Here is a 27,741-nt window from a genome sequence, read left to right as displayed (position 1 = left end):
TCTGAGTATGAATTTCCTTCTCCCATCTAGTTTTAATGTTCATACAGAAGTTGAGAGAGGTCTACCGTCTCTTTGATTTCGATATAAGGATGAACCTGCCTTGAGCTTTCTTTCCTATGGATGTCTGAACCACACCATATTTGGTATTTCCTTAAGGAGGTAGCCACTTACTTGGAGATATCTAAAGAATTTTTGATCAGAGACTCCATAATTCTGTTTGAATTTATGGAAGGACATTATATTTTCATTTCCCAGAAACATACATTTTGCAGTAATCCCAATTGTTACCCAGCTTTTGAACCTTTGGTCAATTAGGCTTGATTTAAATCCATCATCATTGTAGTGTGAAGCGGTTTGGGGTCCTTGGACTAGATAAAGTGCTATACAAGTGCAAGCCTATTGCATATTAAATTATTACATCTACTGCATTTTGTTAAGTTTTCACTAATTTATTGACAAGAAATCGGACTGCCATCATCTCATTGTTTTTCCAGTTTGCATTATAATGCTTGTCACACCATTTAGTAAAAGTGGAAAACTGTGCTGCGTGAAAATAATCTTTTCAATTTGGAAGTGTCCCCGTTTCTTAGCCAATTGCGGCGTGAAATATTTTATTTTAAGCCTATGTCCATTGCATATTAACCTGGAGTTCAATTTATCCCAGATTTTAAACTGTTCTTGGTGTTTTTTAATGGGAATAAACTGAAATAAGAATAACAATCTGGAGAGAATATTCATCTTTATAATCTGATGACAGACTGGTCCATCTTTTAATGTTTTTTTGATTGCGTCACATTCTTAGTTGATAATAGTGTCGGGATTTGGGTTTTCGGTTTTTCAGTTTGTTGTTTTTGTTTCCGTTGGTGTTATTATTTATTTTATTCTGTTATCTTGTTAGTTTGGTTTGAGTTCCTTCTGCCTTTGTCTCGTGTGTCTGTGTTTGTTTCCTGTCACCACTCATGCCTCCTCAGTCACTCACTTATCTGCTTACCTGCCACGCCCATCTCCACCTGTCGGCTATTATAATCATTCACCTGTTCCCACTTACCTCATCATCCTCTGTGCTTTTATACCTTGTCATTTCCCCCACCACGCTGTCGGATCATTGTTCTTTTGTGCTAGTCCTGTGTTCACCCGTGTCTCTGGTTTTTTAGTTATGTTCTTGTTCTGCTGCCCCGTCAGCTTCTTGTTTTCATTTTAATGAATCAGTTTTTCTTTAGTTCAGAGTTATGAGTCTGCTTTACGGGTTCGCCTCCGTCTCCAACGATCCTGACAAATAGTAAACAGCTAGAATGTATAATTGTGAAGGCCTTTTTACTTTACAGTGTTGTTGCACACAAACCTAAAATGTTTGTCCAGGGCTATATATTACTCTGTAAAACTGTAGTGGTATTCATCATTCCTTTTTAGTGGATCTCGATCAATGTTTCATCAATACTGCATTTTTTGTGTGTTTTCTAAGCTCAGTTAGCTGTGGCAGCCATCTTGAATCAGGTTGACTCCAACTGTTGACACAGTTCCCACTTTGAAAAATAAACAACATTTTTCTCTTTCTGTCACTTTTGTACCTGATGTGTTTGTGATGAATGGTCATATTTAAATTGTGCAATCAGAACAATTCTATCTATCTATCTATCTATCTATCTATCTATCTATCTATCTATCTATCTATCTATCTATCTATCTATCTATCTATCTATCTATCTATCTATCTATCTATCTATCTATCTATCTATCTATCTATCTATCTATCTATCTATCTATCTATCTATCTATCTTCTTTACTTTTCCATTAAAATCCACACTTATTCATTCCTATAACCTCAAAAAACAGATGGGCTTTCTACATTTCCTTACAGGCTTGCACTTGAATTCAGTGCTTTTGATGTAACAGAAGAAAACACGATTAAAAATGTATAAAGCTTGGGGTACTTTGCCTCACCTGGCAACCTGAGACCTTGCCTTGACCGTGAGGCTCGCAGCGTGGCACCTCGCTTCTGACACGACTCAAACAGAATTTCATCTTTACCATAAATGCCTAATGGAGTTGGACTACTGCAATCACTCCAAGCTGGATGGCATTGTTCCCATCTCTGATCTGATGCATACTACTCTGAATTTCAGGCCTCTACTCTGAAAAAGCACCCTTTTTTGTTGTCTGTTTTTTTAAAGTTGTGCTGTGAACATGTACAATCCTGCGAGTTATTCCTCTAATTATCTGAGCCAGCAGCTGTAAGTGGTCGCATGGTGTATCTTATTATCTGTTCGTGCCTCTGAACATTTCTGTACAACATGTACAGAGAGAAAGCTGAGCATAAAAGGCAGCAAGTGAATCGGCGCCATGGATAATAACCAGAAGAGGAATCTAACTTTTCTTACCATTGGATTAATATTTCTGCTGAGTGGCATAGAATACGGTAAGTTCACGATTACATCTTTTTAGACTTGTAGTTTTGCTTGTGAGCACTTCTGAAAGATGATGGCCCATTTTTTTCACTGTGGTTGTTTCAGCTGTCATACTGCCTACAATCTGGAGGTATCTGCAGATTTTGGAGGCTCCACCTTACTTCCTGGGTCTGGGTCTGTCTGCCTTCAGCCTGAGCGGGCTGATCACTGGGCCACTCTTTGGGTTCTGGTCAGATCGAACCAAAACTACAAAATCCATCATCCTTTTCTCCAACTTTTTTGAGATTGCTGGTCAGTAGTTGAAACCAACCAACAAACCACATGAATGAGTCTCCTTCGCCCATTTCTATCTTTTTGCATGTTACATAGAAATTTGTGTTCATTTTTATTTCAAGTGTATAATGAGTTTTTTGCTTTGCAGCCTTCTAATTTTCTAAGCTACTTTATAGTAGTTCATCTTTATCTCTCTCTTTGAGGGGAGCAACCACAACACTCATGTTTCAGACAATAATTGGACACTGTTAACACAGTTCATGTTTTCATAATTTTGGTAGACATTCTGACACTGTTGCTTTGACTAACCAACAAGCAAGAGACTGATTTTTTCAGTTTTTGGCCCGATGGTGTATTACGAAACTAAAAAGTTTAAATCTGCATATTTTTGACACAGCTTTCATAGAAAGCATTTGTTCATTTAGGAAATTTGACGCAGCAGCATGACTTTACTGTTTCTTGTCCTCAGGTAACTTCATGTATTTTATTGGATATTCAAAGTGGCTGTTGTTAAGCAGTCGGCTTGTTGCAGGTGAAACACACACACACGCCCACATATATTTTTGTATTTCTATTCTTGTTACATTGCATTTACTCCCATCATTTACATAATCCAAACCCTAAAATGACTTTTGACTGTTTTAGGGCTAGGCTGTGATGTCACTTTTCCCACTCATGTTTATTAGGCTTTCAGCTGCAGATAGTTCTCAAATGCATTCGTCCTATTTAGAATAAACAATGTGAATCTCTAAAACGAACACTTCAGATAGTCACAATTTTTATTTTTACATTATATGTTAAAATGGCATTGAGTTTGCATTAGCTATCCAAAATGTCTACTTTATTTCTTGGTTAGGCATTATTACAGTTGCTGATTTCTGAAAAGGCTGTTAAATTAGTCATATTGTGAATAATATTTTTTTGGCATTTAGTTGTTTTTTTATTTTATTTGTGGTGTTAGTTATTAGTGAAATCTATAAAAAGTGTTTTTCAAAGGTATTGTCTAAAGTAATTTCAAAATGCTAAATAGATAAATGCAGCTTTCTGCATCCATATTAGCACACAGGACTGTTCCATTGTCACAAGTACAACACAGAGGGAAACAAACAGCAGTGTTTGCTGCCTTGGCTATGTGAAAAAGAGGAGGAAAGAGGAAACAAAAAGTTTTAGGTAAACTTGTAATGGTTAAACAAATTTTCAATTCAGCTGACAACATGAACTCTTCTAAAGAGCTTCAAGAAGACGATGTTTGTAGAATCACTCATGTTAGCACAGGAATGCTAACATGAGTGCTTAGCGGCAGCAGCTTGTAGTTTATGTTGTGCTAATTCAGTTAAAACTGAGAAAGGTCCTTTGATAAAGAGAAAAACATCTTCAAAAATGAAAAAGTCCAATTATCTTTCACTGAAGAATTTTATGTCCCATATGACTGAGATTCTCCACCAGTATATTAATTGCTGTTGTAAACTAGAAAAATGGCCTTTTCTGCAAAATGCAGGTGGATGCTGAGCACTGAATAAGCCGAAGTGAGATGGTAAAGCCAAAAGAAGCAGAACACGTACTAAAACTCGCAAAATTCTAGCTAAAAGTAGCAAAACATTTATTAAAAGTTGTAAGATTGTAACTAAAAGTAGCGACAACCCTACAAAAAGTAGCAAAAAGCTAGCTGAAAGCTGGATATAGCAATGCAATAGCTAGAAGCTAAAAGTCACAAAAGGCTAGTTAAAATCTAAAAGTATTAAAAATCTAGCAAAAACCTAAATGTATCAAGAGGCTAACTAAAAGCTAAAAGTAGAAAAGATAAAAGAGAAAAGTATCAAAGTCAAACTAAAAGTATAAAAAAGGCTGCTTAGAAGCTAAATGTAGCAAGAAGTTGGCTAGAAGCTAAAATTACCAAAAGACTAGCAAAAACCTAAAGATTTCAAGAGACTAGCTAAAAGTTAAAATTAGTACAAGATGAGCTACAAGTAGCAGAACAATAGCTAAAAGCTAAAAATATCAAAAATATTAAAAGGCTAGACTAACTAAAAGCTAAAGCAGCATAAGAAGACAAAAACAAATAGACAGTAAGAAGGTTTTTGAGGTTCCAAACCCTCCACCAAGCCCATAGGGCCAATTAAAAATGGTAGAATCTGGATTGTGAGCAAGGAAAACAAGGAGTAAATTTAACACAAGGATCACAACTAAAATTTAATCACTGGTTTTTTTGACAACCCCAACTGTAATGTTTGGTGTGTAGATAGACTCAGAGAAGCTCAAAAAATGAATGATTTATTAAAAACAAAAACTTTGGAGAGGAAAATGAGGGGAAACACAGAGAGCAGGTCCTGAACGTGGCATGAACTAACACAGAGACAGCGTTCCCAAGCCATGGTCAAATCCCAAGTCTCTCCAGCGTGTCCTGGGTCTTCCTCTGGGTTCCTCCCAGTCGGACATGCGTAGAACACCTCCCTATGAGCCATCCTTACCAGATGCCCCAACCACCTCAACTGGCTTCTCTCGATGTGGAGGAGCAGCAGCTCTACTCCGAGTCCCTCCAAGATAACCAAACTTCTCAACTTATCTCTAAGGTAGAGCCCTACTACCCTGTGGGGCAAGCTCATCAAACTCAACTGCCTGTTTTCATGATCTCATTCTTTCGGTCACTACCCAAAGTTCATGACCAGAGGTGAGAATAGGAACATGGACCCATCTGTAAACAGATGCCTTACAGTTCAGCTTCCTCCTCACCAGTGGACCAGTACAGAGTACACAATACTGCCGAACTTGCGATTGAACCACAAACCAGTGTCCCTGATACTAATGCTCTCATATTTCGAATCAAAATGTTGCTCCTCCTGTTCAAAGATGCTGATATTTCTGAATATGTTCATGTTGAGGTGTGCTAGACGGGTGTTGCTTTCTTTCCAGGTATTGGTGCAGGAGCAGGCTCATCTATCTTCAGTTTCCTAACAAGGAGCACTCTGCCAGAGGAGCGAGCTGGTGTCTTTGCAGCCGTCATGGCCTGTCGACAAGCTGGCCTTCTTGTCGGTCAGTTTCTGCCTTTGCTCTCGCCACAAAGAACGAGGTGTCACTCTCACCTCTCTCTGTGTCTCTGCCTTCTGTGAAACATCAGACTCTAAGAAGGATTTCTGAGCTGTTTTCTTTGATGTGCAGTTTGATCTGTGAGGAGCAGAAGACATTCAATAAAATCACTAAGGTGTGAGGCTACTGTCTTCGCACATCCTCCATTTATCTCATCTTTAAAGCTCTTCTTCCTGTCTCTCCAGGGCCGGCGTTCAACTTGTTCCTGCGGCTGTGTGATTTCAAACTGGGGCCCTTTGTTGTGAACAAGTATACGTCTCCTGGGGTAACTGCATCCAGACAATCAGTAATCTGAGGTTCTCTGAAAGGCTCATGAATACAAAAACAAGCTTCAGAAATGGTCGCTCTATATTCTGAACTCACATGTATTTTTTCCCCCTTTTTTGTTCTCCTCTGAACAAGAATGAAAAAAAAAAAACTGCAGCAATACTCAGGCCTGTAATAACCTGTATCTGTCTGTTTCTATCCCATGATGCCTTAATGAAACACCTGTGGCAGAGATGCAGCTTAGATGAAATGCAGCAATCCTCCTCCACGTCTGCTTCCATTTTTCACATAATTTAACACTGAACCTCTCTCTTGATTACTTTTACCTGAAATACAGACACCTTTCTAAGGTTTTGATGTAGTGGAAAGCACCTTTTTAGCATTTAGATTTTAAAATATTTCAAGGTATCTGTATTTATTTTTCCTCCTTGCCCTCAGATCTTCATGTGCCTGTTGTGGGTACTGCTTCAGTTTGTCGTCCTGGCTACATTTTGGGACGTACTGCCCACCAGCTCGGAGGAGGGAGCCATAATGATGGAAGTGAAACAAGAGGATGACGAAGAAGAGGTGCCACTTATGGGGTCCGACGAGGAGCCGGTGCACACCTACAGAGCCGTCGACTCTGACCAACTGGAGACGTCTCCCTCATCTGAGACTGAGCCCGTCCACAAAGCCCAGAACCCCTTTAAAAACTTCAGCGCCAGCAGAGGTGAGCGTGCAGGTCCGACTGGATGTCCCGATTGCTGAGTGTCAGCTTTTCTCCAGACACTTTGTGAGATTCATGTAGGAAGAGGTGTCGCAGCCAATACACTTGTTTGTATCTGGTCTATTGATTTTCTAGCAGACACACACACACACACACACACACACAAAGTTACATCTACTTTCCCTTCTTGTCTCTCTGCGGAATTTTGTGCATGTCAGATCAGATTCCCTGAGTATTGATTGGAATTATGTGAGGTGTGTGTGTGTGTGTGTGGCCATGTATTTGATACATTGTGGGGATAATTTTCCTAACATATACTACCTTGTGAGGACCAACTGCTCCTTGTGGGGACCAAAGCCTGGTCCCCACGAGGAGAAATTATGTTTTTGGGTTAGGGGTTAGGTTTAGGACTAAGGTGTGAATTGAGTTTAGGTTTGGTTTAGGGTTAGCTATGTACTGGTAATGGTTAGGGTTAGGGTAAGGGTCAGGGTTAGGCTGTAGTTAGGGTGTAGAAATGAATGGAAGTCAATGGAAAGTCCCTGCAAAGATAGAGAGACATAACATGTGTGTGTGTGTGTGTGTGTGCATATATTTGATGTCAGATGTCCTACTGGATTAGCATCTTAGTAAGTTTAAATATGCTACAAGCAGTGATTATGTGCCATCACAAATGATCTTTTTCTTTTCTAGGCTGTGTGTGTGTGTGTGTGTGTGTGTGTGTGTGTGTGTGTGTGTGTGTGTGTCTACTGGTTTTTGTTATCTTTTTAGACCGCTTTCTTATATATTCACTTACATTGACAGGACTGGTAATCCTTACAGGGTACCAAAGCCCGGTCCTAATACAACGGAACTGCTTTTTTTAGGTACAAAGGTAGAGTCGTGGTATGAATTTAATAAAGGCTAGGGTTTTGTTTCAGTTACACAAAAGTACAGGAGTCAATATAATGTCCTAATAAGGTCAAAAATATGAACTTATGTATGTGTGTTCTTGTGCACCTATATTCATGAGAACCATTTTGAATTTGATGACATTAAACTGAGGACTGTTTCATTTTTCTCACATCTCTTAAAAGAAGCGTGCATGAATTAATATTTGGTTGTAGGGTAGATTAGATTAGAACAAAAGAAGGATTGGGACATGGGTTGATGACATTACAACACTTGTGATGATTAGAAAAAAGCTATCTTGCCTTGTCGTTTTCATCATCTGCACATTTGAACCTGGTAGCCAAAAGCAATACAGCTTTTCATTCATATATCATCCACTTAGTAAGCTTAGTGTTCACTGAACTGCTTCCTGAATAGACATATTAAATTTTAGACTTTAAGGATTTGTTTGTCATGTTAGCAAAATGTCTCAGAAACCAATGGGTGGATTTTAAAGAAACTTTTTACTGAATGTCACCTTGATTCAAGATGGCTACCATAGCTAATGGACCTTAGCAAACACAAAAGGGGCTATAATTCAGTTAACTTTACAGATATTGATCCAGAATTTGGTGGGGAAGTTGCTGCAAGTCACCCCAGCACATAGTCACAATATGATACAAAGTGGTTATAACTCAAAATAAGAAGATCTTAGTTTAAAATGTTGGCATGAAAGGTGGTGAGCCATATCCAATCCTTTAACAACTTTTTGGCCTTTTAAAAATTGGTTGATCTTAAATATATCAAGATATTTAATTGCACAATGAGTCTGCATATACAGAAAAACAGTGCTATTACTGTCGTGAAACAAAGTGGGATGGCTGTTGGTTTATTAGTTTGGATATTTTTATGCAAAGAAAATGGTTCAAATCAGAGTTAAACAGCAAAAACACTGAATTTGAAGTTGATGAATTTTGAAGGTTTTTTTTGTTTTTATTGGGAATGAAAATAAAATAACACATGCACAAAAAAAATAAAAACACCCTGGTGGATTTAAATTAACAGTTGTGTCTGGCAGTAGCAGGATTCATGCAAATTAGTGTTTGTTTTACTTAGTTCTAACAGTATTTGTATCCTTTTGAACTTTACCACCAATTTTTTCCAACATCTAAATTCTAATTCCACAGCTGGTCAGTTCATTTCTGCAAAGCTAAGATGTATATTTTTCAATTTATTAGTTTTTTTTTTCCCCCTCACAAAAATCTAACTGCTTGTTTCTGCCATCGAAAATCTGGCAGCACTAATAATTTCTAAAAATCTGCATTTACCAATTGGAAGCGGCAGGGTCAGGGTTAGTGCATGAATCAATCTTGTTAAAGATTTGACAACATAAAGAGGTGACATGAGATTGGCATATTTGATGGCAGAAACCAAGAAAACAAACATTGGCGTGACTTCTTACTGGTGAAAATCATTGAAATCAACAAAAACCTTCAGAGTGACACCAAAGTGCCTTGTTTTCTGCGTAACAAATATTTTAGTCATTTGCCATGTCAGTTTCCATCTTCAGCTTGATCACCAGATGCTAATAACGGTCACATACCTCCTTTAATTAACTTTGAGCCCGAAGAAAGTGATTAGTTTGCATTCCAAAAAAGTATTAGAATGATTTTATAAGCCAAGAAGATTTATAAGATCAAGAAATGTTCCTAAAATAGTAATGAAAAGTTATTTCAGATCAAAGTGAAGGTTAAGTTTTGGTTCGGGCTGTCCTCCATGAATGGAAGTCAATGCAGTGTTCCAGTAAGGGGAGCTGTGTTTTATTGTGTTTCTCTGTGTGTGTACTGTACGTGTCAAACCCTCATATCGATTCTCTCACTCTTTGAAGATGAGGCAAAGGGATGGCTTGCAGACCTCCTTGTTTATTGACTGGCTTGCTGTGGTTGACTTGTGGATAAAATGGAGACAGAACTGGTAATGTGGCCAGAGTTCTTCCTATCGATTCCTTTTCTTGTTCTGAGGAGAACCTGCCGTATTAGAAACCCCATCTGTTAGCTGTTACAGTCGGTCTGGTATTCACTCTCTTGAATTATTGATTCCCCAGGACTTTTTGTGTATCTGTGAAGAATTGTAGAAAATCTGGCAAAATGTGCTCTTTATTTCACTCGGTCTCGTCTCTGGCAGGGGTCAAGGTGAACAAAACAATAAACAAACAATAAAGTAAAATTTGTGATTTTTGCTTTCAGACTCTTCTGATTTGTCCATAGTTTGATGAAGGCAAAGTGTTTGTTTGGAACATTATCATCATTTCTACACTTGGAAAGAGAACAGCAGTTCTTAAATACATAAATACATACACTTCTGTATAGTACATACTACTATTCTAAGGTCATGCAAACCTTTGGAAACTGAAATAATGAATGCTGCCACAGCCGGGCAGGTGGTGAGGATACTTTATATATCAAGATAATAGTACTAATAGTAATAAAACTAAATAATAATAAAATGTAATGCCATGCAGGAAAATGCAATAACTTTGACCATTTAACAAAAACCATAAATAGATTTATATATGAAAACCTAAATAAATAAACAATCATAAGTTTAGTCAGATTTGTATTTTGGACTACAGGCAAGCAATGAAACTTGCATTAGATATTTATATAACTTACCTAATGGAGAGGGAAAAGAAAGAAAAGCCCAAACCTGTAGAAACTAAATTGGTACAAACAATATAATTCACACAGGATTAGATAACTTAACCTGATTAGAATTGACTGCATGCACTTTGCATGAGAGGAAAGGATCTTGTGTTCTTTAGGGTAGCTTCTGTCACGATGACAGCAGCCAAAACATAAAGCTGACAGTCTGCTCAGCTGTACCGACTCTGTGAAACAACTTTAACTATGTGCACACAACAACCAAAACAAGCCTCTGAGTGGTCTCAAAGTGCACTCGCTGTAGTAAAACATGGTCTGGAATTTCTTTCTCCCTCTGTGATCTATAGAAAACCTCGACAACAAACAGAGAGAAAGACTAAAACACTCGAAATGAGAGTAGTTGCTCACACTCATCCGTCTGCTCTGATAGGTGATGAAATGAGCCTCACTTAGTATGACATGATGAAACTAATCAGTCATTGCTTTGAGCATTACTTCTGCAAGGAATTGTGGGAAAACATTACCTTGTTTCCTTTCATGAACTCTGTTCCAGTGTTTTGTCTGCTAAGAGAGGTAATAAAGTGAGCACTGAAGCTTCTGTTCTCAGCATTTAGATACATTTACCAGCTCTGTTGTGGCGGCTCATTGCTCTGGGTCACTGCACTCATAGAGGAAAGCCGCATACAAGACTAATTTAATCTCTGTGTGTTTGTATCTCTTAACCTATAGAGAATTTTTGTATTTATTTGTGTATTTTCCCATTGTTTTACTTTAAAAGCACAGTGGCCTTAAAAAGTATTCAGACCTCCTTCATTTATTTCAGTTTTGTTTTGTTGGAACCTGATGCTACAATTGCTCAAATTCTTTTATTTTTATTTTTGGTAATTTACTCTCAGTGTCTAATAATTCACAAAGTGAAAACAGAATTATAAAAACTTGAGTACATTTATTAAAAATAAAAGCAGAAATACCACATTCCCATAAGTCTTCAGGCCTTTTGTAACAACACCTAAATTTAGCTCAGGTTCCTTCTATTTTTCTCTCTCTCTGCTGAGATGTTTCTACACCATGACTGGAGTCCACCTGTGGTGAATAAAAATTGATTGGACCTGATTTGGAAAGGCACACATCTCTCTGTAGAAGGCCTCCAGCTGACAATCAGAGCAGAAACCAAACTCTGAGGTCAGAGGAACTGCCTCAGAGCTCAGAGACTCAAATCTGAGGAAGACTACAAAACGTTTCTGCTGCTTTGAAGGTTCCTCAACACTCTACAGCCTCCATGATTCTCAAAGTGGAAGAAGTTTGGCACAACCAGGACTTATTCAAAACCTGGTGGTCAGACCACATTGAGTGGTTGAGGGAAAAGAGCCTTAGTGAGAGAGGTTACCAGGAGCCTGATGGTCCCTGTGACTGAGCTTCCTGTGTGGAGATGGGACTAAGTTCCAGAAGGACAACCAGAACTGCAGACTTTCATAGATCTGAGTTTTATGGCAGAGTAGCTTGATGGAAGTCGATCCTCGGTGCAAAACACTTGATAGCAGCTTGAAGGACCCAGAATGTGAGGAACAAGATTCTCTGGTCTGATGAAACTAAGATTCAAGTGTTTTGCCTCAGTTCAAAACTTTTTGTCTGGAAACCAGGCAGTGCTCATCACCTGCCCAATACCATCCAACAGTGAAGCATGGTGGTGGCAGCATCATATTCTGGGTGTGTTTTTCAGCAGAACAAAGGTGGGTTTTTAAATAGGAGCCAGTGCTAAACTTGCTTAGTGTCAGCTCCTTCTGTTTCCAACACTGTAAGTGTCGGCTCTAGCACTGAATAACCGTTCTGACTCAGCACCAATGCTTAGCTGGACCCGAGCAAAGAGCAATATTTGTCAGGAGCTGGAGGCGGGCTCATGGAGGCCAACGACAAATCAAAATGTTGTGAGTGCCGTGTTTAAACATAGGCAGTTAGTTTCACTCTTACTCTGTTTAACTTAAGACGAAATACTTTACTTCAACATAAATAAGAAGTCAAATTAGCAGTGGAATAACATTTGATCACTGTCTCTAATCTGTTGGCACTTTGTCTGTCTGTTTTTTTTCTTTTAAACCAGCAGTCATGTAACACCGAGCAGCAGGTCAGAGCTGCCTTCACAATCACTGTTTTCAACTGAATTCATGAACATTGTTTGAAGCTCCATTTATGACATTTTTTTCTCTTTTAATATCACCGGCTGGTGTTGAGGGATCCTACTGAAGCCTTGTGTAGACACACAGACCTTATTGTTATTCAGTATACCACAAGCCTACACAAGAACAGCATTTTGTTGCAATGAGCTCAGAATTAAATATAAAGTAAATAGGAATATAAAAGTACATTTAAGAAACTACAGCATCAGAAAAATACTATGATGTGCAACAGAATATTGTAAACTGTAATGAAATACAATAAAGCGACACGGCTCATTTTTATTTAGAGTTCAGCAGTCTGATGATCTCGTAGAAGAAGTTGTTACAGAACCTGGTGGTACTCCACAGAATGACGCAGAACCTCTTCCCAGAGGCCAACAGGGAGAACAGACAATAATGAGGGTGAGAGGGGTTACAGGTGATGGTTCTGATCTGGGAAATGGAACACTTTGGTGCAATGTCCTGAATGGAGGGGAGAGAAGTCCCAATGATTGTCTCCGCTGTCCTCACCACTCTTCTCACATTCTTTCAGTCTGAGGCACCCCAGCCTCTACACCAGAGAGGCTACTGGAGATGCTCCCAATGGTAATTCTGTAGAATGTAGTGAGGAAGGGCGGGATACTGTAGGTGAGCTCTCCCTGTCCTGCGCAGGCAGTGCAAATGCTGATGTGCCTTCTTGGTCAGAGACCTGTGCCCCTTTTCCCCCAGCTCTAAAGGTCCCGGCTCCACTCTACTCGGCTTGCTTTGTGCATGTTTCCACCGGCATTTCTTCAAGGCCAGTCCCTGCTTTTTTAGTCCCTGCTTTGGAGTAAGGCCAGTGGGCTGGCCCTGCTTTTGTGGGTGACGCAAGCTTAGCTCCTGCTCACTCATTGGTCGTGGGTGTGACCAGATGCAAGCATAAAGAGCGACGGTAGGAATATAAACAACAGAGTTAGCTTACCCTGCAACGTTTATGCCGTCTGTCCCCCAGCTGAAGGCGCTGTAAAGCCTGAAGTCTACGGCGGATAACAGCTGTCCTACTCCGCGCAACAATCGCGGCATCCAGAGCATTTCTTCCACTGCGCCTCTCTTCCTGAAGTCTCAGGAGAATCCCCATAAGTTTAAAAAACAGCAACAACACAGGGCCAACGTTGTCCATAGCTCTTCCGTTGTTTCCACAAATGGCGCCAAGTTTTGGTAGCGCACACTCACCCCCCGCCCCGCGGCCCTGCCCCCCACAACACAAGGAGGTGTTCCTCTGCTACCGACCAAACACAATGCATTTTTTATAGAGCCGAGCCAAGCCAGGCCGAGTAGAGTGGGACTTCTGTAGTAGAGCCAGTGGAAAAGGGGCAATGGTGTCTTGAAGACCAGCTTAAGTTGTCTGTGATGTTCACCTCCAGGAACATCCACAGCTGTGTCACTGATGAGAAGAGAAGCGTGGCTAGGCTGGTTCTTCCTGAAGTCATCAACAGTCTCTTTTGGTTTTGTTCTCGTTCAGGTTGTTGACTCTGCACCAGCCCTCCAGCTACACCTCCTTTATGTAGGCCAAGTTATTGTTGCTCCTGATGAGGCCCACCACTGTTGTGTCATCCCGTTCCCAGCTGTGCTCACAAATACGATCAGAGATCAGAAATAAATGAGCATTCAAAAACACTGACTGATTGGTTTTCAGGAATAATGATACAAACTCTGTAATCTGTGGAGATAAAGTGTCTCTATGCTTTGTGATCTGCTACAGAAACCCAGAATGCAAAACAGGTGGTAGCAATCATTTACTGGAAGAGCTATTTAATGTGACGTAATGACGTAGCTCTGAGTTGGCACTCTGGCTGTGGAAAACCAAAATGGTTCTTAACTTGAACCAGCTCTAGCACCAGCCCTGGTCTAGCACTGGAACCTCTTTAGTTGAAAAACCTTCAGAGACTGGAGGTGTTCAGGGTTGAAGGAAATCTGAATGGAGCAAAAAACAACAATATTTTTGCTGAACACTTTTCCCACAGAGTGCAGGCCCTTAAACTGGGCCAAAAGTTTGCCTTCCAACATCTCTGTGAATGAACTAAAGTGGTCCAGACAGAGCTCTGAGCTGAACCCTATCAAATATCTCTAAAGAGAACTGAAAATGGCTCCACCATTGGTCCCCATTCAACCAGACTGAGACTGAGAGGATTTATAAAAGTAGAACAGCAGTAAATCCCCAAATACAGGTGAGCAAAGCTTGTTGCATCAAAACCAGAAAGACTCGAGGCTGAAACTGCTGCCAAAGGGGTTTCAACTCAGAACTAAGAAAAGGCCCAAAATACATGTGGAATACATTATTATTATTATTTTTTTAAAGAAATGTACTAAATTGCATAAAATGCTAGATAGATTATTGAAAGAAAGTTAATAATTGTAGCATCAGGGTGCTACAGAACAAAACATAAAAAGCAAAGGAGATCTGAAAGCTTTCCGAAGCCACAGTATTTTAATTTTGGGGCATTTGTAGGCCTGTTGGGCAAAAACACTACAAGCAACTTTGATCAAAGTCTTTCAGCAGCATCTTTAAGATACACAGTATTTCTAATACAGACATAAAGTAGACTTACATTAAAAATTAAATCACAAAATATCTCAGCCTGCAGTGCACTAAAATTTGTTTAAAACCTTTTGTTTATTTTGATTTTTCAAGGATGATATCAAATCTCTCCAGAGGCTCTTTTTTCCCCCATATTGACATGTTTTTACCTGTAAACAATGCTGCCTCAGGAATGCATGTGCACATATTAATGAAGAGATAAATAAAGCATGTGAATAATAATGCAAATACTAAAGAGGGAGAACTGAACCAGAGCAGATCACACACTGTAATATCAAGCCTCTCCTCCAGCCATCTGGCGTGGATGTCCAAATTTAGCAGCAAGCCAGTTCGTTTTCCTCCTCACAACGTCCAGAAGGGAGTTTCTGTTCCAGGGAAAGCTGGTATGAAAAGCTTTGAATTTATTAAAATCTATTTTTCTCTTCTGCTATCGGGAGGAAGAATCCAAATTTGCACTTATCTTTAGCAAAACAAACTTCAACTAGAAGCTCAACATGCCCAGTCAGGATTTCTTCATGCATGCTTTGTTGGGGTTAATTTTCCAAATAGTCCAAGTTTTCTTTCCTCAGTGAATTTTTCTGTCGGATCATTACTTGCGAATTAAAGCTTTCAGTTGATCTCATCCTCTTGTTTTCCTTTTTATTTCTGCGTCCTTCAATGCACAGAGTTCCTGAGAGAAGAGGTGGTGGTTCTTCTCACGGCTCAGTTCATCACTCTCTTCAACCAGACGGCGCTGGAGGTGAGAGCAGCTTTCACTGAGGCCCTTCAGCCAAAGTTTCCAAACATGTCTCTTAACGCCTCACGGTTTTAAGGATGGTTGAATCCACAATGAATCAGTTTGAACCTCACCTGCAAAGACTTCCTGCAACAGAGGCACAGGATAAATGGTCTTCAGTTTTCTCAGAACATTGTGGCGAATGGTCATGTGGTTTATGCACTACCTGTTGGACCACGTTTAGCTGAAATTATGGCATGCGTTCATTGTATTTTTAATAGGTTCACAGGCCTTAATTCACTAAAAATGTGCAGCGCCTAGTTTTTGTTTTAGTGTTTGCACATGGTTTATGTGCAAACACAGTGAGCTCACAGTGAGCTCCATGTCCTAATAGAAAAAGTATATTCCTCAAAACTGCTTAAACATGATCTCACACTATCAGGGAAGAATTAAACCATCATTGCATCATAATGTTTTCACTTTATAAAATAAATAATTAAGACTCCAAGACCGAGGGCTGCTCACTATGTCCTTTCTTCCTGCAAGGAGTCAATGTGCTGAAGTTGCTGCAATGATTAACCTGCAAGATTAACCCTTTGGATGTGAAGTTTTATTTGTTGAAATGTTGCAAAACCATGTTTTCTATTCTGAATGTGAAATAACAACACCAGGACTTTACACATTATTTTGACAAGCTAATTGTACACACAGCAATGTCTGAAACACGTCATGGAATGAATTATACTTTCTGTGACACGCCTGTTGTATTTTTGTGAAGGCTTATGTGCAGCACATCGCGCCTCTTTCTCAGTTTCTTCTTCCGAGACACAAACACCACCAGCTCTCAGAAGACAGTAAATATTTTATGCTAAATGCAGGTTGCAAACAGGACTAATCTTTGAGAATCCGACACTTTCGGCCCAGGCTGTTACATAAATGCAGCATAACACCACATTTAAAAGTGAGTAAACAACACAGAGACACGCTGTTTGGTTGGCGGCACAATTTGAAGCACACCCCTACTTTTGTAAGGTCTTTGTGAGTAACATAGATGTGCAACACCCTGACTATAGCTATCAAATCAAAGTAAAATTTTTATGGTGAATCCGGGCCACTGTGCAACAACATTTTTCTTCCAAAGTTGCAATGTTTTTTTTTTTTTATCAAAATCTTGTACTGGTCACAAGAGGGTATAACCAGTGTATAAAGATTTCACAATAAAAAGCTTTCTGTGACGTTATGGGCCAGAAAGACAACAAAAACACCATAATTTCTACATAATAGGTCCATGCCATCAGTGACAAAGAAACCTACTGATGGAAAAAACTGGTATTCAGTATATTCAGGTAGTCAGCTGACCTCTTTCTGTGTCATGAACATAGCCGAACCTTGACCTGATCAAATGAAGTAACCCCAAATCATGATACTGCCCCCACAGCCACAAAGCATGATGGGTGCATCAGTTCATCTGCCACTTTTCTTACCCCAATATGCTCATACTTTTGTAATGGACTAAATCTGGACTCAACAGGATCTTTTCCCATTATCTAGAATTCAATGTTTATGCTTCCTAACATTTTAAAACCTTTTTGTGGTTTGCCTTTTCATTAAATAGTCCCAATACCCTCAGTTGGCTTTCAGGATGCTATTTCTGTCATTACAAAGCATTGCCACTGGTCAGACTGTTGTTTCTTTCTTTATAATCATGGTTTTTAAACTGTGGTACTAGTACAAATATATTGGTGGTACTCAGGACCGCTCTAGTGGTAGTAGTCCAAAAATTCTTTGGTATCAACTGTTTACAAGCTAAATAACAAGCTAATTAACATAAGCTAAACTGTCATGGAAAGCAAACAATGGAAATAAACAAAAAGATGAGGGGTTCAGGCTCATTGCAATCTTGGCTCCAAATGGAAACAACTGGAAAGGGAAGTGCAGTGGAGGATACTTCAAGAATCCCTTTGGAAACTGAAGTGGACGATGGTTAACAGATGTGCCATGGATACTTAAAGCATTGCCAGTGAAGTCTCAAAGACCTGAAAACAACAAAAAGAACAAAACAGTGAGGAAATTTGATTTAGGTCATCTCTTTTGTGTATTAAATTGTTCACATGCAAAGGACGAGCCAAAACCATGATGTATGTGGTGTTGTTCTCAGCAATGAATTCATGGAGCCATCACATCCTAAACCACACCTTTCAACCAGGCTTAGGGTTAGGACTTTGGCCAGTTTCCTTGTTTTTTTTTTTTTTTTTCAGATCTGAAAAAGCTTGCACCACTGTTTTGTAATGTGTGTCATAATGGTGGTACTTGAAGACCATAGTATTTTCTGTGATGACACTCCTCATAAAAAGTTAGAGAACCACTGCGCCACTCATGATGATGCTCAACACAAAGATCTTCACACTTTTCTGTCTAGGTTTTGTGTATGCTGTGTTGGACAGCTCTGAACTCACTTTTAATTCTTTGATTGATCACTTTAGGTGTTTGGTTTGTTTGACGCAGACTAGTAATTTGACACATCTGAAATGGAATAAAATCCATCCCACAACCTTAGGATATTTGTTCAGAAGAAGTTCTTTAAGGAATCAGAAGGTTCTCATTGTATCAGTCAGGGTTTAATACAGGAGGCTCCCACCTATTTGCTTAGGCCCCATTCACACTTAACCCTCCCGAGGCCTTCAAGTCAAGTTGACCAGAAGTTACAAGGGCTTCTGTACCTCTCTTTGTCTCTCTCTCTCTCTCTTTTGAGGGCTTCAGGAGGGTTAATGATGACCCCACTACTCCTGGATGACTCATTTTAACATGACTGGATTACAGAAAATTTGGAAACATGTCTTTCCAAGTAATAGAGAGGTCATCCAGTGTGAAGGGGGCTTTATTTTAAAACAGGTGTTTTGGGAGGGGAGGGGAGTGTCCAGATTTTGTATTGCTTTTAAGTATTCCTCTAAACCTGACTAAAGTATATATTTTTAAAAATCCTAGACCATGGTGACACCTCTGACGCAGCACTACTTCAGCTTCGGCGAGCTGGGCAACAGTTTGATGTACAGCCTGTGTGGGGTGGAGGTCATCCTGGGCTTCTTCTTTGTGCGCTGGCTGAGCAGGAAGGTGGAGGACCGTGTGGTGCTGGCTGCGGGCCTGGTCATCTGCTGCACCGCCTGTATCTGGTGCCTCCTTTTCCTCTGCAACCCCCGAGGTGCTAACCTGCCAGCGAAAACACACAAACACACCCAGACCCACGTGCAGATTCACACACACAAAACTCAATGGTGCCTCTGTTGCGGAGCCAATCTCTCTTTGTGTGACTGGTGTTGGGGTGTGTAGCACAGCGGCGACATATTGGGTTACATAGTGGATGAAGCTCCGTAAATGATATCATTCAAGCTCTGGTGAGCCAGCAGGAGATCATACAGGCAGGCCAGATCCTGTGTGTTCACGTTGGCCTGCGTCTGTTGCAGCTCGTCACGTTTATCGCTCTGATTACAAGTGACAGGTGCTGGAGCTGAGTAGTGCCTGGGTACATATAAAGGATTATAGTAATCCAATTAGAGAAAAATGCTGTTTGTTAAAGCGTAGCCCGCATTTGTTCCCTGTTTGTTGCAGTTATACACTTAAACAAGCAAAAACATAAAACTTATGACAGACAGACACCTGAGGAGAAGTGATTTCTCATCTTGGACCTCTAAGAAAGTGGTTTAATTGGCAAAATTGCCTTTTCATTGTGAGATTATAGATGTGCAGCTCAAACTGGAACATCCAAACATTCGTGTGGGCACAAATTCACACAAACATGTGCATGATGCAAGGCAGCAGAGAACAAAAATCGACTGGCTGCCAGCTTGGCACGGGTTTCATTTTCAGACAGAGCTATCTGTGCTGGTGCCAGCCCATTTGTGGAAGGAAAGTAAAAAAAAAATAACAGACAAGAGAAGTAACTGAGGAATGATATGCAGTCCTGTTCAAAAAACAACCAAATATTCACATGAATCCAAAATAGATCTATTGAACAGATGACGTTAGATTGAAGTGAAAACACACCCTTCGATATAATAATCCATTTAGTTCAGATCAAACTAGTTTAAAACTAATTTTCCATCTCTGACAGGTGGATACGGATGGACGCTGTCTGCCTTCATCATAGGGGTGTTTCTGCAGCTGCTGGGTCTTCCCTTCGTTGCCGTGTCTCAGGTGTCGCTCTTCTCCAAAGTCACTGCTGAGAAAACCCAAGGTTCAACTGTTTTAATATTGCCTTTTTTCATTTCAATGGTAAATTTGTGTCTTTTTTAACAAATGAAAACTGTAAAAGTAATGTACTGTTATTTGTGGTACTTCACCATATCCTTTTCTGATATGATGGTCTTACTGTTGCCATTTAACAATATTTACACTAATTTCTGTGGACACTTTGGGCAGGATAGATAGATAGATAGATAGATAGATAGATAGATAGATAGATAGATAGATAGATAGATAGATAGATAGATAGATAGATAGATAGATAGATAGATAGATAGATAGATAGATAGATAATGTTTGATTTAATACTGTGTTTGCCGGGATCTTACCATTAAACATGATAAGGTGACACTATGACACATGAGTAAGTCTTTGAAAACTGTCATTTTTACTGCTGAGAACTATTCTTTGTTTGCAGTAAATTACTATTCCTTGAATGTCGTATTACATTTTCTTTCTTCTTGTACTTTTTCTCAAAATGAAATATTTTAATGGTAAATTCTTGTCTTTTCAACAAACTGAACCCATAAATGTTTAAGCAGTGTATGCAGTGAAAACTGCTGGGTTATTCCATCCATTTCCTTTACCCACTTCTTCTCTCTGGATCATGAGGGAGCTGGTGTCTATCTCCAGCAGTCACTGTGTGAGAGGCGGGGGGACAGCCTGGACAGGTCTTCAGTCCATCACAGGGACAAATAGAGACAAATGAGACAAACAGCCATTCACACTCTCTTACACCTAGGAACAATGTAGAGTTACCAATGAACCTAACATGCATGTTTTTGGTCTGTGGGAGGAAACTGGAGTACCCGGAGACACCTGTGCATGTACAGGGAGGCCAGGAAGCAAACCTGCGACCTTCTCCCTGACAGGCGACAGCGTTAACCACTGTCCTAGCGTGCCGCCCCTGCTAGGTTAAAAACAGAGAAATTTGTAACCCAGAGCTGGGTCAGTTTTGGTCTGAGTAGTTTTACTCAGCAGGGTTTGGTTATCGGTTTGACCCAGGGTACTCTGGGTTAGGTTTTCTACCCAGAAACTGGATTAACATGACTAACTTGTTGAATTAGAGCATCATAAAAATTGAGAAAATTGTGTCACAAATTGTGTTGTTGATAGCTAGCTGCTGATGCTAACCCACTGTTAGCATCAGCAGCTAGCTATCACCAACTAATGTTTTTTAATCCAGCCGCCTCTCTGACCAGATCAAACTGAAGCTGTTAACGAAGCCTACAAGGTGAAACCATGTTTTTACAAGTTGTTTTTTTAACCACCTTACTTTTACTTATTACATCCTAAAGCAGAGGTCCAATCAGGTCTGATTTGGTCAACTTCTGACCTAAAATGGTCGACTGAAGAATGACATGAATTATCATTGCCCTGACCACTGACTGGGTCAAAGTTTTTGGTCAAACCAACCCAAACTTTAACCCAGAAACTGAATTATCAAAATAACCCAGCAGTTTTTAGAGTGTACTATTTCTTGTTTTGCATTAATCTCTTGTTAAAATCTTTTTATAGTCCTTTACTATTGCTGTTTAACTCGTTTTGAACCAACATTTCTATATACATTTCTAGCTAGCTAGATATATCAGATTTATTTCCCTATAATTGTTCTTTTTGTAGAGAGAAACAAGGTTGAATTATTGTTTTTATGCCTTACCAAAAGGGTTCAGCCAAGGAGTCCGACGCTCAGTTGGAGGCCTGGCCACCATCCTGGGGCCTCTGTGGGCTGGAGGATTGACCAATAATTTGTACATAATGCTGGGCATGATGCTGGCACTTCTCGTAATGATCACAGTAAGTAGACCACGGCGCTGAATTGCCAACACATTCTGACTCCCAGCTGAGCCCATAAAGGCTCAGTAGGGGAAAGCTGTGGCTGAGAAGTGAAGTGGTCGTCTTCCAGTTGGACATTTAGGGGCTTGATCTCAAGCTCTGCCACGTCTTTGGACAAGATGTGAGACCAATATTGCTCCCACTATGCTGACTGGAATCCACTCTGAAGTTAGATAAATATGTCTACTATATGAAAAAACATAAACAAAATAATACCAGAATTTTGCTCTGGAATATTCAGTATAATTATCAAAGTGCTGTAAAGTTTAGTGGGATTTAGTTAAAATTGTAATATCTGTAATAAAAGCCATGTTCCCGTCGCCTCTTGAATGAAAGCGGGATTCTGCTTGGAGTTATTTCAGAAAATAAAAAGCCTATTTTCATCATGTATTCTCAAAGGCTTTTAAAAATCCAAGCAATACTTACATGAATTGTCTCACAGGGTGCTACAGCTCATGTGACTGTAACCCTCTGAAAACAGACCCCTGTGCTCTAATTAGTCAGCCCCATTGACCTGATCGGACCGGCCCAGGCCAAGAATTGATTTAAAGAGATCAGATAAGGTTCGAAGTAATGTGCATATTCATTTTCTTGTGAATGTTAAAGACCAAAAAAATAGTTTTTAATCTGACAAATGTGAACAAGTGTCGCTCACTGTCAGAAACGTTGAACATGGAACGACTTCCTTCGTGATGGTGAGCGGCTGCTGCAGAGTGAGAGACCTTCAGGACAAATCTTAGCTGCTTCACGGAAAAGAGAGGCTCCGGTTGTTTCCTCACTAGTTCTCTGCTGTGTGTACACCACACGGTCCACTAGGAATTTAGAAAGAGCAGACAGTTATTCTCACACGATTTTGAAGGTAGTAATCATCAGACCTGTTACTACTTTGATGGATGGATGAAATATCAGACATGTTTCATCATCTGACAACATAGACCCACTTTTTCTCAGCGTTTGCATCTCCCGTGTACACTCAAACTGTGTTTTTAGTGTTGTTTAGAAAATTCTCTCCAAAGTGGAGCCTTTTAAAAACCCCAGTTTTATGTATTCATGTAGATCTAAGAAACCATGATACTATTTTTGGTCTGTTCTGTGTGTGGCTCGCTTTACTCTCGTCCTGTCACCGATAAACTTTGATCATGTGCTGAAGAGGTTAAAGATCGACGAAAGAAAAGATGAAGAAAAACAAAACAAGAGAAAAAGAAGTTAACTGTTTTCAGAAAAATCCTTACTCGTGCTCAAAATGACAGAAATTTTCTTCTTTTGTAGTTTGTGTTGGTAATGTGGACATTCTTGCCACCTACTGGTGAGGCATGAGTATTTCAGCTTTTTAAAAAATTAATATTATTTTTCAAATATCATTGTACAGAGACTTTTTAAAAAAGGGAATAAAACACATCAGTTCAAATGGATGTCCAGAGCAGTGCGGTCAGTGCTGTAGACAGAGAATTTTGGGAATATTGATGCAATTCATTTGTAATTGGAAGTCAAAATTTCCATGTTCCAAGTCAGTAAAATCAATCGGAACAACGCCTGAAGGTGGAATGATTAAAAAAGTTGTGGTCTCTGACTAACCCTGACCCTAAAATGAATTATGCCTGCCCTGCACATGAAAAGTTGCTGTAGCTGCCAGTTATCTCAGAAGTAAGGTGCACACAGAGTCCGTTACGGTTTCTGTTAGTGAACACGTTGCTACGATGCTGGAATGCAGATAATGCAGAAAAATCCATCCATCTCAGTCTGCCTTATTTATTTTAACCACTGGCTATTTCCTGCCACTCTCCCATGAAGCCCAGCTTGTAGTGGTCTGATGACCAGATCCTCTCGTCTCTACAGCAGAGCTGCCCAGCTCCATCAGGGTTATCTTTGACCTCCTGGATGTTTCTCTGATTAATGCCCTCCCTGCCCGGGCAGCGAGTTTTGCTGCTCGACCCTCTCTTGGCAGGCTCGCCGTGGCGACGTGGCTTCTGAAGGAAGTGTGCAAATGCATATTCACACAGCACTTTGCAGATTTATACACTTTTTAGAATTATTTTTACACCATTTATTTTCAATAATCCGGCATATTTTGTGTAGGCCCATTACTTCTATTCAAGCTGAAAATATCATTTCAATTTCAGCCCATGAGGAAACAAACCTTTGACTGTTTTCCTATTACAAAACCCAAGATGTTCAACAATTTTAAAATGCCTTGATTAATGTCTTTGTGTCTGTACGGGATGAGATGCAACCCAACTAAAGCTGAAAGCAGAAGCCACAAGGTGTTACTGCTGCAAAATCCTGAGCTCAGCATGTCTCTGGGAGCCCGTTGGTATTACTCTGCACTTTCTGTTCTCTAAAGCCACATCACACTGTAGGTTTTTTCTTTTCCCCTTCTTTCAGGTTATGACAGCGCTGTCCTACGAGCAGCTGACTGAGCCGAGGTCGGTGCAGTGCGCAGAGGGCTCTGACAGCGGAGGGTAGGCCTGCAGTCTGACGATGAAGAGGAGCGCGGGAAGACGGACTGAAAGAATGGCTTTCACTTCAGGGAGAATTCATCCGGGTTTACTGCAGAGTGAAGAATGGCTGAGTGTGGAATAAAGTCCAAAAGCACTTGTGTTACAAAGCTTTGCACAGCGTCCCTGCTATCGGTTTGCATTAAAATCTACCACTAATTCAAATAACTATCAGACTATTAATTATACTTTACACAAGAGGGCACCATTGCTCTCATGTTGACAATTCAGAGGTATAATTGAAGATGAAAGCCATTATTTTTAAACTGAACTATTTATATCCCCAGGTGTTGATGAGCATAAATAAAACAGCAGTGGTTTTTTTTTTTTCTTTTTTTCTGTATGACCCATGAAGCAAAATTTGGTTTATTTTCCCTGTGTCTTTCTTCCTGTAAAAAAAAATAAAAAAATAAATTAAAATGAAAAAAATAGAAAACTGTCTCTAAAAATGAAACCGTTGACACAATGAGTGCAGAAGTGGAGTTGTCAACATCTTAGCAGCTCTATGTCAGAAAACCTGCCAAAAGAGGAGGGTCAAAGAGAGTGAAGCTTCTCAGATTGTTGTGGTTTTTTTTTAGACATGAAGTAAAACTCCACATGAAAGCTTTTGGGCGTAATTAAACCACTTTTATATGGAAGTCTGTTCCTATGCAGCTTGCACAAACGAGACACTCCTGAAGTGAATCCAAACTTAAGGAAAGAAACTTGCTAACTTGCCAAGCCTATCTTTTTTACTAAAGGGAGTGATTTAATTTTTAATTGCCTGCATTCATAATTCACAACTTGACAAGGTGTGAGTAGTGTATAGTCAGCTGTTCCTGCCTGTATTCTCCTCTAGGATGTGCTGCATGCTACATATCTGCAAATGAGAGGGGAATGCTGTAAGCAACATCAAGGCATTGTCGATTCTCTTTGTAGCAACGAGCCCGGCTTTGGCCAATCTCTGTGTTTTTGCATAATTGCAGATAAGGCTCAGTAACCTTTCCAGTTTTCTGTGCTCAGCATGTGATGTTTGCCTTTCTAGAGGCTTCTTTTTTTTTTGCCTGAAATGGAAATTCTAATTTCTGCGACTCAAGGACATAATATATATATAAGTACTTTTATGCCCTGATCAGCGTATTGAGGTGCTTGACATTTTGAGGGAGATAACAGGGTGCACGGATTCAGGTCAAGCCTGAATTTACTTACTTTGAACTGGAGCTCTGTCTTTCAGGACGACTCCTGCTGTCTTATGTTTTACAAGACCCCCCTCCCCCCAAAAACCTGCAGTTAATACTGTAGGATTTATTTCTCGTTGTGTTTTTTTTTTTTTTTTTTATGGCTAAAGAAGCATAGAGGAGAAAAAGAACCAACTGGAGTACAGCATGAAAAGGAGCACTGAATTAGGACAAAGCACTTTTTTCCTGATGCAAATTAAACGTTGAATTTATGCTCTTCTCTGAAATGCCCAGAAAAAAACCTCGAATGAAACTCCGTAGCTGACATCACTAACGCTTGAGCATTTTCCATCGTTTTGCATGAGTAGTGAGAAGGAGACATAGAGGGATGTTTTGAATACAGAAGAAGCAGTTCAGTGTTTTATAAGACTGTATGGAGCTGTGCCGTGAACTGTGTTCCCACACAAATAACCCCCTGACAGGAAGCGTGAATAAAAAAGTCAGAGGCCCTGAGCTTTTACATTAAGTACACCAACATGGCACAATATGGACCGACCGTTTGATGCAGGGACAAACTATTATTTCTGTTAGCCATGGATAAGCATTTGTCGCCAGGAAACGGGACTTTGTAAAGACGGCAAAGAGTTGACCCTAGGGTCATTCTGTTGGTGTAGGTATATTTTAAAATGGGAGACGTAATAGCATCCCGTTTACCTCAGAGGTCAGGTCTGGGAACGATGCCACGTTCGACTTCACCAGATTCCAGTTACAGCTCGGAGAAACAAGGATTTACAAAATGTGCTCAGCTGTCAGGCTAACCACTATCAGCATACAAGGAGAAAACAATGTATTTGTCGTCATTCAAATGTTTTAGCAACATGGACTATAGCTATCATCACTTTTAATGCACAAAGCAGACATTTTGGATTTTAGGGTCTGGGCTGGTCAGGAATCTCTCTTTCTTTCCAGCTCAGATAATTCAACTTCCAAGTCAAAATACGCATCATAACGGTTTCTCTGGATTGGAGCTTCTTTGTGTTACTGTTGCTGCGACAAACTCCATCCACTGAAATAATAAAAGTTTGTTGGAGTAGGTCGGGCTGCCCCTGTTGGGAGGAACTGCTCTTCCATCTAAGTCAAACATTTTTCTCCACTGGGTTAAATATCTGTTTGTTAGAGTAGTTTTTATTTATTGCTACAAAGCCGAATTGAGGTTACTACGTTCAGTGATTTTTCTGCATTAGGATGTAAAATGATGACCTTGTTCAGGGCTTCGAATAAATGCTAAATTATAATAGATCACATCTTTCCAGTTCTATGGGTTTTTTTTAAAGAGTTTGATGTGGAAATAACGTGAACTAGTTGGAATATTGCGTAGAACTTTTTAACTACATGATATAATCATCTTTCTAATCTAGTCATACAGTCCTAAACTAATAATAATAATCCAATCCATAACCTGCTCAGTTGCACTCTGCCTCTCAACCTAATAGAGTTTAGATAGACTCCAGCTCCTCGGAGAAACCTAACAGGATGAAGGAAAGATGAAATGAGTGAACTTATAAAGTTGGTAAACTGTCACAAACAAAATCTGTTAGTTGTACCCTGAGACACAAACATATCTTCACTTTTTTATGATTGTGGTAAAAGAAAAAAAAACACAGTTTGGAGGTATTTAATAGGGCTGTATGTATCTCAGTCTGTATGTATCCCTCAGTCTGAGGGTCAAGATTTGTTACAGGTTTGGTTTGTCTGTTTCATAGCTTCCAAAAATCTAACAAACCTCCCCAAAACAAATAACAAACTACCTTTGTTAGTGAGGAGGGTCTATAGTAGCAGGTCATATACAGCAAAACAGGATTTGTCACCTGCAGCTTCACTATAAAATCAAAATATGAATTCACAAAATAATGTTTTCCTTCCCATCTGTACTGTAAACAGGACATGTGTCAAACCAAAGAATTTTGATAAACTCCAGGTTATCTCTCTTTTGGAATAAGAAAATATTACAATGAATAAATCAAACAAAACAAAAATCAGGGAGAAACCAAATACCTCCTCTTTGTCTTCTTCCTTGCAGCTGCATCTCTAACATCCTTCTACCAATATACCCACTGTCCCTCCTCTGCACGTCCAAACCGTCTCAGTCTGTCCTCTAACTTTATCTCCCAGTTGTTCAACCTGTGCTGTACCTCTGATGACCTCATTCCTAATCCTGTCCATCCTTGTCACTCCCAAGGAGAACCTCAACATCTTCAGCTCTGCCACTTCCTGTTCTGTCTCCTGTCTTTTTGTCCGTCCCACT

At 39.8% G+C, this 27,741-nt stretch overlaps 1 protein-coding gene across 1 annotated transcript; it reads left to right on the top strand.

Moving 5' to 3' along the window:
• Window positions 1-2,032: 2,032 nt before the first annotated feature.
• On the top strand, window positions 2,033-24,635 carry mfsd8l2 (major facilitator superfamily domain containing 8-like 2). Its single transcript, XM_025006851.2, has 11 exons — window positions 2,033-2,417; window positions 2,512-2,697; window positions 3,149-3,211; window positions 5,590-5,709; window positions 5,949-6,028; window positions 6,469-6,739; window positions 15,660-15,733; window positions 18,695-18,908; window positions 19,818-19,940; window positions 21,615-21,745; window positions 24,167-24,635. The coding sequence occupies exons 1-11, from the start codon at window positions 2,342-2,344 to the stop codon at window positions 24,245-24,247; spliced, it is 1,419 nt and encodes a 472-aa protein (XP_024862619.1). The 5' UTR covers window positions 2,033-2,341; the 3' UTR covers window positions 24,248-24,635.
• The last annotated feature ends 3,106 nt before the right edge of the window (window positions 24,636-27,741 follow it).

Source organism: Kryptolebias marmoratus, linkage group LG20, assembly GCF_001649575.2.
Source record: "Kryptolebias marmoratus isolate JLee-2015 linkage group LG20, ASM164957v2, whole genome shotgun sequence".
NCBI classification, from domain to species: domain Eukaryota; kingdom Metazoa; phylum Chordata; class Actinopteri; order Cyprinodontiformes; family Rivulidae; genus Kryptolebias; species Kryptolebias marmoratus.
This window is presented reverse-complemented; position numbering and strand designations above follow the sequence as displayed.